General features: G+C 36.3%; 1 protein-coding gene across 1 annotated transcript in view; it reads right to left on the reverse strand.

Moving 5' to 3' along the window:
* Positions 1-9,910, reverse strand: part of LOC145985806 (venom allergen 5-like) — a 40,252-nt gene extending 30,342 nt beyond the window's left edge. The window contains exon 1 of the mRNA XM_083119894.1: positions 9,831-9,910. Within this exon, the coding sequence (XP_082976020.1) occupies positions 9,831-9,840 (10 nt within the window). The 5' untranslated portion in view covers positions 9,841-9,910. The remainder of the gene's footprint in view (positions 1-9,830) is intronic.
* Between the last annotated feature and the right edge of the window lie 2,370 nt (positions 9,911-12,280).

Raw genomic sequence — 12,280 nt, forward strand, 5'->3', positions numbered from 1 at the left:
CCTGTTGTACTTTTTATTGAGATATAGAAAGGGAGGGAATGCATGCAACACTCACAAACACACAGAAAACGATATTTGTTTTGAGGTCAAATCTAATTGCTTATCTTTGTTATTATAACAAAAACTCTGCTCTGAGAACCTTTGATGGGAGGGGGAGTGGAGATTTCTTAAGAACAATATTTTTGGTGGGTGAAATCACCAATAGCTTCTCCCCCAAGGATTTCACACCCTGAGTGGAGAGGTGCTCAACCTAAAGTTCTGGATTTGAGCCCTGTTTCATATATTTTGACAATCGTTCACCATCATTGTCACTATTAACCTACCAAGATATAACAAAAATAAACAAGGAAATCTCAAGGTATGTTGGAAATTCTATTACAATAGAAAAAGAGATAAAACTTCCTCTGTACATTACACACAGGTACAGATCTATGAGAGGAATAATTGTGTCTCCCAATTACCTACACTAACGTTTTGTAGCATGCATATACTAGTAATTTAAGTGCTTATCATGTTTGACAATTTTGTGTGTGTGCGCGTGTTTTGATGAAAAATGATGTTACGAGCACCATACTCTGGCTACATTTAGATCCTAAATTCCTGTTGAGAGGTTCGGCGAGATCCAATGGTACTTTGCAGAAACATAGATGGGGCAATTGCCATCACAGATTCTGCACTCTGACCCTGTCACCTCCTCCTCCCCATGGCATGTCGAAAGAATGGCATAAAATATTAATGATAACATGTTATGTTCCCTGCAAAGATTATCAGTGACATACTCGAAGAGGAGGTTGAGAAATATTTACATTGCAAGATGCTGTTACAATGAACTTCACAGCCATTACCTGGACCTTGGATGCATAGTGTCAATAGACTGTAAAAATCTTATCAGTATTCTAAAAGATGATTACAGTGACATACTTTAGAGGGTGTTGATGGTCAGAAATTATGAGGTGATTGTTTGCAGTGAACCATGCATTGGGAGCAGTTAAAAGAAGTACAGGATGCTTGATGTACATATTGCTAGATGTCTTCTCCATATATAAATAATAAAATAGCCAGCAAGTGCAAGGTATTCATGTTATGTTATAAGAGAAGTTTAGTGTGTATCCCGAAGTTTCACAATAATATATTATGCACTTCTCATGCTTGCTTCAATAATGTTCACAAGTTGAGATCTTCAAGAACAGTGGAATCACAAATATTGCTCGGTAATTTGCCCATGAGTCATATACAGCACATATTTGTCAACATTGACAACTACTGTAGGATTACCACCAAAGCCTTCTACACTGAGAGAGTATACATTTCGTAAGTTTGGTTTGAAGGTGAAAGTCTCAGTTGAAAATATCCTTGCAACTGTGGATGTCTAAAGCAGAAGGGACAGGGAAGATGCACACCCAAAAAATTAAGATTTGTATAGAACAAATCAGACACCACATATTTCCAGAACACAATGATCTAGATTTGAATTTCAGGCAAAATATGTACATTAAACAAACTATATAGGAAAGATGACCTGGAATATATACACTTGCACACTTTTCAAATACTGTAACACAGAACAACTATTTTTCACCCTGTGCATTGTAACGCTCTTTTGGTGAATAAGGGTCGTTACATGGGGTATGTAGCTGAAATCCTTAGACACTTGAAAATATAAAACATTCTATCATATTTCATATAGTTTATTGACACAGTTCTTACATAGGTACAGTATTTCTAAGTTCCTATGCTAGACTAGCTAAGTTTTACTCAGAGGTATTGGCTGGTGCAGTCTGGTGTCGAGCATCAATTTCCCTGGACTGGCATGCTTTTCCATATTTGGGTGGGGGGGGGGGCTTATAGCAAAGTGTCTACCTGTCCTTCAGCTTACCAGTGACCTTTCAAAGTCATTTCGATCTTAGTGGCTCTTTGTACATAAGTCCATTTCCTCAATTTGCTCATGATGGGTAATCATCAGATTCCCATATTTAGTCCTAGAGCAATTATCCAAAAATTGGAAATCACAAGATCACGGTTTTACTTATTTCAGAGAACCTTGAAGTTGTTTACTAATAGTTCACCCTTTTATGGGTTAGCCTCTTCTCCTTATTCCAACCTTGGCCTTTGGCCAATGAATTGGACTTATCCTCTTTCCATGCTGGTGATTCGCAAAGAGACAGACACTGTATGCTTTAGTGTCGCACGCTGATATGCGCATAATAAAGTATACTTCCAGTATTGTTAAGACTAGCACCAAGTCAAATACCACGAGTTCAAATATTTCATGAAAGATAAAATATATTTTATATTAATTTGGTTTTTTGTAAGGAATGGTTGAAAATCCATCCGTTACAGCATTCTTCTCATTGTCGCACTTGTCTTTTTTAGTCAATATAATAAAATTCATGCAGGAGATCTAAAGGATGATAAAAAACACATTGCTATGGTTTATTTTTTATTAACAGTCAAATTCTTGATATACTGCATGTGTGAAAATACATAAGTTTGTATATATTGTACTACAAAAAAAAAACCTTAAAAACAGCACTTACAATTCCTACGACCCTGGGGGTACGTACTTAAATGTTATTTACCACGGCTATAGAAATATCTTAATCTCAGGGGATAGGTTCTTTATTCGAGAATTCCAAATGAGAAAGCGTTTTATAGCCAAGAGGATATAGTTAAATGCGGATCTATATTCTGAAAACTGTACACAATACAGCGAAAATATATAGCGAAGCTTGTATATATATTGAAATATATATATATATATTCTGATTCCAAATTTTCGTCGGTTATATTCTTCTTATAAATATATGTATAATTGAAAGGAAATCTTCTTCTTCTTTTCTTCTCACAATTTTGGGGAAAAGACTACTTCTTCTTTTCTTCGAGTCTTCTATTTCGGTAAAAGGCTTCTTCTTCCTTCCTATCTTTGATTTGGGAAAAGGCTTCTTCTTCTTTTCTATCGTTGATTAGTGAAAAGGCTTCTTCTTCTTTTCTATCTTTGATTAGGGAAAAGGCTTCTTCTTCTTTTCCATCTTTGATTAGGGAAAAGGCTTCATCTTCTTTTCTATCTTTGATTAGGGAAAAGGCTTCTTCTTTCTTCTATTTTTGGTAAAGGCTTATTCTTCCTTTCTTTCTTCTAATTTATTGTCCTTGCCATTAAAGCGTAATCTTATTTATTACATGTATGCGCTCGTTTTCCCGCTTCTTTGGCATTATACAAACGACACAAGCTATACTAACAGAAAGATTAGGGGCCACTAAACTGACAGTAGCGCCACCTCCTACGTAACGACCAAAAGGGGAATAGCCCAGGATCGCTAACAGCAAGTGCTGCCTATGGCCTAGCGCGTCTAATAAGGAGCGCAACCGTAAGTGCTTCGGGGCGTCTAATTTAACACAGCGGCACCGAGGGACGGACAAACACAAAAGCTGACGACGTTCTCCTCGTCAGAGGTATTAAATCAAATTTTGATCACTAGGATCAAAAAGGAGATACATTTCTGAATTCATTTGCTCACTTATTAACTTTCATAATTGTTTCATATTCTTATTTATCTTAATTGGCTACTTACAACATTTTATTCACTCCTTCTATAATTTTTATACTCTTCCTTTATGTATCTTGCATTTACTATAATATATATATAATCACTCTTCTCCGCTCCTGGTTTCTACAATGAGCTCTGCTCTTCTTTATATGACGCGCTGCCATCTATCGTTGCTCTCGGGAAACAGTTCTTCCTTGTATTTTTCATTGTGTCGTTGGAACTGGCACGTGACACAATACACCACATTTATTATCGACAAGTGTTTTACCCTTTCACATTAAATCCTAAGACAATATTTTTATGTCTTTCATCCTTGCTCTATGAAACTGGGCTTGCAACCTTGACATGGTAGGATCAAATTAGTGTTTCAATCAGATACGAGGAGTTTGCTAACTACTGTATTACCAGCGTTTTTGCTCTAATCTACACTGCTTACATCAAAATCACCTAGCATTTAACACTTCTTGAATGGAAACTCCAATGTGTGTGTGTGTGTGAGTGTGTGTGTGTATGGGTGTGTGTGTGTGTGTGTGTGTGTGTGTGTCTTCTCCATTAACAAAACTAGTGGGATCTTCCCAAATCAAATCACTGTTCAATAACTTGAGGTGTGAAATGTAGAAACAGTTCTCGTAAATAACACTGTTCACCTACAATTAAGAATTTTGTATTAACGCACAAAATATACATGACATCACACATTTCACTCAACATAGAAGGAACTGTTTGGCTTTTTTTTCCATTATTGTAAATGAAAAATAGATCATTGAGTGTTAACCTGCTTACTTGAACATAAGAAATGAAAATGATGCATTGCATCAAGTACAGAGTAAGAAAAAAAACATGGAGCATGGGCAACAAATAAAGCACAGAAATCACAGTTGTTGTTCATGGTGAGAAACATGAAATTCAATGACTAGTAGTAATTACTTAAGCATAAGAGCTTTTCAACATTTTAAGAACACTAATGGTGTAATTTGTGCCTACAGCAGTTAGTACATCTCAGTAGAATTTCTAATTGTGTTTTATTTCTTTAAAATTTAAAATGTATCATAATTATTTGGAAACTGTACCTGCAGCGAGTGCTAAATGAAAATTACTGCACAAAACATTTATACAAAAAGATTATATTTAGTTTCATAGCGAAATTTAAGGAAGTCTAATATTTTGTAGCTATCAACATTCCTGTAGATGGATAGCTTAGTTTTACCACTTTGGGATTTGTACTTACAATAATATCAAATGCGTAGTTTTACATGCATCATGAGCACTGTAAGCTATCAACATCATCTCATTTTAAATGATAAGACACAAATTGGAGAAATATGTTATTACGATAAGTTGGCGGAGAGGGGAGGAGGGCGAGAAACATCCTGCCACAGAAACTGTACAATGGATGACACAACTTAGCACATCAATACCAATACATGTAACATTTATGCTGTATTATTAACTGACGTTAGTTACAGCTTCGGCATATGCATTCTGGCATTAAATTTTACTTTCCTACCTCTGGCCACTATTCTTACTATTGACAGGCAGAGAGAGAGAGAGAGAGAGAGAGAGAGAGAGAGAGAGAGGGAGGGAGAGTGTGTGTGAGAGAAGTATAGGTGTATATATAGTATTTGTGCCTCTTGGCAAACTTGCGATGATGGGGATGAGTGATGAAATGATGAAATTGATGAATGGACGTTCACAAACAACCAAGCCCGAGCGGGATTCGAACCCGGGACCATTGGCGTCGCAGCGCGATGTGCTAACCACTCGACCACAGGGTCCGGCTGGTCTCCTTTTGGAAAATTCACAATGCTTTCTTGAAGTCATAACTGGGGTATTCCAGCGTTATGTGTGTATAATCTCACACACAAAATGTAAGGTTATATACATGAGATTGGAATGTAATATTCATAATGAACTGATTTCTTAGAAGTGCTTTGTGGTATCTGCTAACAAATGAAAAAAATAACTTGAGTATGATGACATAGCTAGTTAATTGGGCTTGAGTAGTGTTGGTTATGATCTTGAAAATCGAAGAATTTGGCGGTGCTTTACTCTCCTCAAAATAATTAAATAAAACACAAACCAGAATGCATGAAAAGCACCAACAAAAATGTGTTAAGTATGTGACACGTTAAAAATATGGCAAATTTGACTTCATCTGTCTGTGAAGCATATAGGCTGCAAATGATAATAATTTTTGGTGGTGAAATATGCAAATTATATGCATTCACAAATATTTAAACCTTAATGTGATTAGAAACAGTAATAATCTTTAGATTAATTTATTATTTATTTACGTGGAGTAGGACCACTTTCTGTGGAATACCCCAAGTTGTATTCCTAAAAGTAAAACCATAAACTCTCCAGCAGAGTGTTGAAAAAAAATATAGGTATGTACACGAACATTCTGCAAGTAAAATACCTAATACACACACACACACACACACATAAGTAAGTGGCAATGCTGGGCTGTTTGAATGTCATCATTACAATCTAACAATTAACATGGTTATACAAAAGTCTGTCTCTGTTGTCCATCAAGCAAGTATTGGGATACAGGATTCGAATATAGTGAGGAACTGAGACTTATTATGTGATTTTTCGTAACAGTAACTACAAACTATGCTGAACTTTGCCACTTAATTTTGGAATTTGATGGAGGATGAAATATTTGAATCCTGTAGGTATTGTTTCTTCCTGCTAATACGGATGATGTTACATGTCATCAAATAATACAATTCCGTATCATATTATTATTCACATATGATAGTAACTTCTTCAAATTGAACACAATAATTGAGGACTAAAAGTGGTAAACGTTGTAAGTGCCAAAAGCGAAAGTGTTGGGAAATCGCATCGTTCTGCACATGAGTCCGTAAGAACTTTAGAATTAGAATTAGAAATTCTTTATTCATGGGCGAAGTTCAGCCTGTGGCTGCTCTACAACTTCTCACTAGTGACCTCTTTACACGCCCTTTGAACTACTTATGGCCGCGTGCACCAACGCCGATTATTTCGAAGTTCAGATGAACGAGATCAATTTTAATCCACTCTAAATGAACTTGGTTTAAAGATTTGCATTGCACCAACGAAAAACGACGTTCACGAGATTCTGTTCAAATGATCCGAGATTAATTTGTAAGGCTATACCTGATTGGTTGGCTAAAACAAATGACAATCAAGAACCCCACAGAGTAGTGTGATGTGTTAAAGTATCAACGTGTAGGAGAAGAAAGTAATTCGGGCCGCAAACTTATCTGAATTTGAGAAATGTACTGATCAACCTTGTCGACGAGTACAAGGATGTAGTAGGGTATAAAGAAATAATAATCTTAAAAAAGAACTGACGGCGCAAGACAAAAGGATAAGGAGAAAGCATGGAACCTTCTTCTACGGGACTTCAATGCCTTACGAAATGCATTCGCGAGAGAACAGCGTACGCTCATATGGTACGCTCGCCCGCTCAATAAAGATATTTTATTATTATTATTACTGTATTGTGGTAAGTATTTGAATTTTTCATTTCTTAATTCTTATATTATATTTATATTGTCGTGTCGTGTAAATAGCCAGTAACATGTATTTTCGTAAATTTATACAATCATATTTCCTCTGTTGTAATTTACCTTGCACATGCATATGTTTTGTGTTCTGGGATAGAAAGTACAGTATTTAGAAACATTTCGACTTTGTGCCACAGAACCACAAATTATTATTATTATTTTGGCAGTTTTTAGTTTACTTTACACATTTCTCGAATTATCAGCATTGTACATCCAACATCTCTAGCGTTTGCACGCCCTCGATATCACTTTCCGCTCTTTTTATATTGAAAAACAACTGCCTGCAGTCGAAGCGTCAGTATCGTGAACCAGGATCAGACACCAAAACGGTGGCGAATGACCGATCAGAAGATAAACTCGTTTTGATGTTCCTAGATCGCGATCAAGTGTTGAACCGTCTTGGTGCAATGGAATTTTCCAGTGATCCTTTCCCGATCCGAGTTTAAAATTTGATCTTCGTTCCTGCACACGGCCATTAGAGGGCTACCAGCCACTTTTCACGTTTACCACATTATAAAGCATGGCACATTTCACAGTTTATCGTGGAAAACTGTGTTTGAATTATTTTGGCACTTACATTGTTTACCAATTTTAGTCTTCAATTCATCTTGTTCTTCTAAACTAATCAAACATACTCACTTGTATCTAAGATGGGAAAGCATGATCTGCCAACCGTTGCTACTTCACATTCATCCATATGTGTTTGTCCGCTCTGGTAATTAGATATCATTGTTTGACCTAATGTGGCTGTGTTGTAAGTAAACAATAGCTAAAATTTGCAACTTTTGCACAACAAAAAAATGAATAGCTGTTTCAAGGTTTCAATATTATGTAAGGGTAACGGTTCAGATTGTTTTATGATTTTTTTTTCAAATTCTCCTAACAGGAAAACTAATTATCTTAGAGTTTTCGGAATCACTGTCACGCGAAATTTGATCTTTCCTTACACTAATGAGCACTTTTTGGATTTAGAAAAAGCTATTTATGTTGAAAAAAAGCAACTTAAACTTACCTTACGCAAGCATGCGTGCTTCTCATGGACAATGTATTTTTCGTTGACAAGCGACTGTAAGTGTCGTAAACTAGTGGGAATTAATATAGAAGTAAATCGGAACCTTAGTAGAATGCATTTATAGACTTTATTTTAATGCTAAGAGAACCAAACTTGCCTGCCTAACCGAACTATAAAAGCATATATTGAACAAAATCTTTAGTAATGGCTAAAACTCTGCAGTATGTGTTAACAGAAGTAAATCGAAATCGAACCATGTTAAAATTGCATTCGTAGCATGATGTTATCACAATGAAACAAAATGAACTTGTGCCAAAGCTTTCCTTAATCTGATTTCGGTGTGCATTGCACACTAAAATTACTTTGCTCCTCTTACAGTGAATATAAAACATATTTATCTACTCTTACATGCTTTCTAAGTTCACTATCGAGCGCTTTTAAAAATAAAAAACTATTAATACGATTCCGCAATTCAGTACTGACAATGTATTAGTTAACGGCAGTTTAAAAATTTGGTAATTATGCGATATCGCCAGAACACCTCTCTCTCGTTTATTTCGTTAATTTTAGCATTGATACTTACCTATTCTGCATTGCGGAAGATTCTTTAAGGTAAAGTTATGACTTTTTCCATAAAATAGTGTCAACTATTCATATTGCGAGTCATTATTTGTCTTCCTTGTTCCGCTTGGGTAACAGACAATATGGCGTGCACTCGTCATGGATCATCGTGCGTCGTGCTTGTGTTTTGTCGATTTGGAGTGGGTATGCAGTGTTTCAACCTTCTTAACCGAAAAATACCTACTTACGTGTTCATTATCTCATCACATCACAAACCATTAACGGATAGCCCCAAAAATTATTCACGATAGCCCCACGAACCATTGACGGATAGCCCCGAAAACCATTCACGATAGCCCCACGAACCATTGACGGATAGCCCGAAAAACCATTGACGGATAGCCCTAAAAACCATTGACGGATATCCCCAAAAACCATTCACGATAGCCCCACGGACCATTTCCGGCAAGGTTAGGTTAGGTTGGTTTAGGTTAGATAAGCATGGTTAAAAAAAAGAAAACAATTCTCGTAAAAAAAGGCACGTTTGGAAACACTGGCGAGACCGCGTGACTTTCGACGCTCGCGCCATCTGCAGGTACATAATGGAAACAACGGCAAAATGTTGTCGCTTTACAGAAAATGCAAGTTTCTTACCTAAAAAGTTATTATTTCTTGTTCTGCAGCATTCTATAGTGAAGTTTTCAGTTTCCTCGAAAGAAAATACCTCGAAGAACTTCGACAATGCTACAGAAACTGATTTCAGTAAGTAGTTTCTCCTGTAAATATGAAGAAATCCGTTCGGGCGATATCACATATTTACCAAAAATTTACAAATGAACATCACATTCACACTATTATTCATTTTGCCAAATCTCGTATCTAGATTCGTCCCTGCTCTCCCTTGCACTCGTTACTTCGAACGTGTAAAATTCAATTACTGCGAGAGCGATGTGAACAAAGTTTATTCATCAACATACATAAATTACTTCATACATCTTAACAATATATGACTTTCAAACTTGCAAACATGCCCCTACTGAAACGAAAAACACGTATGAAAACCTACAAGTTCACTCACTTCGGCAAATCATTACCCACATATCAGAACACATTGCACAACTATTAAATTATTATTAATATAAAACTACTAACCTTTCAACATTTTCAGGGATACTAAAGTGCCATCTTTATCATTTTAAATTCAACCTAATTCTATGAAAATTATCTCTCTCGTTGTAAATATTAGAAGGCATCCATGATGGTTTGCTTTGATGAAGAAATAAAAATCGAGCTCATTATGATCTTACACAAAAACTTTACAAAGCATAGTTAAAGGAAAATTTGTATCTATAAAGCTTGGAAAAATCTTAATGCATTTTACATTAATTAATATTATTTAATGTCAACTTAAACTTCAATTTATAAATCTAATACACGAATCAGTTTCGATGGTGTCGTCAACTGGTTTCCAGACGTATAATATCATTTTCAGTGTTGCAGGCTACATGACCCTGTTCGGCCTACGTCATCAAGTAACCGTTCCATATTCCATGGTACTACTGTGTGGTTCGAACTCAGGACTCCCTGATAACAAGGCGAGTACTCAATCGGACAGACCCGAAACAGTAATGGTAGAACAGAGAGAAGTAAATAAAAGAAAAAAGGAGGGAGAGAGAGATACTCAGAAAGAGAGAGAAAGGGATAAGAAATAGAATGGGAGAAAGAGAAGAAGAAATAGATAATAGAGGAAGCAAAAGAGAGAAAGAGAGATACGAAAAGAAGAGGTAGGAAACAAGAAAGAAGATAGAGAGAGAGAGAGAGAGAGAGAGAAATTAGTTTTAAATGCAGTTTATGCTAAGAAAGTATGATATATAAGGAAAGAAAGAGATGAAGATAGATACATAGAAACAAAGACAGAGAGAGAGAAGAATGGGAAAGAAGTAAATACATAGAAATGGATAGTAACTAGCACACAAGCACACACACACACACACACACAGAGATAGAGAGAGAGAGAGAGCAAGAGAGAGCGTTACAGTTAGCCAAAGCAGAGCCACCTGTAAAGATTTCGTCTACCTTTGACACCATCAGGGCCGGATTAAGACGAAATTGGGCCTGATGCTTGAAATCTTCGGTGAACAATAAACACAACGACGTTATAGTTACGTCACAGCGCAAAGAATAATAGTAACTGTATAATAAGTAACGCTGTGCCTAGACGTCTGAAATTGGGGAATTTCATTCTAAGAAAAATGTTCAGCTTTCGGAAAATTCTCGTCTGTTTCAATCTTGGCCTATTTCAGGAATGGGCCTAATGCTGCAGCATCAATAGCCCTGGACACCATAGTAACGAAATTGTCCGAAGAAGTAGTTCTGCAATTGTTTCTGAATTCTGCTGAAACAGGAAATACGCTTTTTAATCCATTTGTCTAGTGCTTTAACCTATACTACAGTAATTCTAGTATCTCTTTTCATTTAAACACCTTTCTGTGATTATTTAAAAACCGATGCGCTAATTAACTACTCCACAACGAGAGAAGATATAAAGAACCGGTGTCGATAACATTCAGAGTGGCACTAATTAATACGTAATTTGATTATTTAGTTTTCAATCAACGTGTTACGGACACGTTCTCGAGCAACTCCACTTAAGAATCAGTAAAGTTTTAGGGTAGCCGAACTAATTATTTCTTGCCAATTCTGGTACATGTTTGACAGAATATTGAACATTGAACTTTTAAAAAAATGTTAAATGAAACGAGAAGGACAGAGGTAAAAAAAACTGAGTGCAGAACTTCAGGCAACCGCTTCGAATATTTAGTGATGATGAAGTCATGCAATACTTCAGTGGCGACTGTTAATTGTAATGAAATTTTATTATATTTACACATAAAATTTGGCAGAATACAAACAGGATATATTGAAAATTATTTCTATTCTGGGGTAACATTGTGATAACTAGGGAAAGGATTTTAAGGTGCAAAATTATGGTCGGTAATTCTGTAAATACAGGGTGCGGCAGAAATATTGAGACGATTGTTACGTTCCCACCACTGCGGGGTGTGAGTGACTTGACACTGTATCTTAACAGACACACGCAGTTGTAGGAACTAAGTTAATTACCCACAGCTCCTGTAGTCAGCATCATGAGGACTCCATCAGTCCACACTGGAACCGTCTTAGATGAGTAGAAGAAAAACTCGAACCATAAGACATGAGTTTTATCTAGTTTTTATTCGGGTAAGTTCATTTACGTACATGCTGAAACTAGGAGCGCGAGAATGAGAAGTCGGGTTCTTTCGGATTTAGAAACGCGATTACTATTTTAATTTCTTAAATATCCGACTGAAATCGTTCAAGGGAACTTTGCTCAGTTATATATCATTTCCTGCAGGGTGTGAGTGACTCAACACTAGGCCTGGTAACAGACCCACGCAGGAACGGATATCAAGAAACCACTCCTTTTGCCATGAAATGTCGTCGTATTTATACCCGATTTCTGTACTCTCGAACCCCTGACCAGTAAGTTATAAAGACAAAATATTTCTTCACTTACATTATAAAGTGCAGTATTTACATAAGTTGAATTTGATAAATAATTC

The sequence above is a fragment of the Lepisma saccharinum genome, chromosome 3 (assembly GCF_977018435.1).
Source record: "Lepisma saccharinum chromosome 3, izLepSacc3.1, whole genome shotgun sequence".
Taxonomy (NCBI): domain Eukaryota; kingdom Metazoa; phylum Arthropoda; class Insecta; order Zygentoma; family Lepismatidae; genus Lepisma; species Lepisma saccharinum.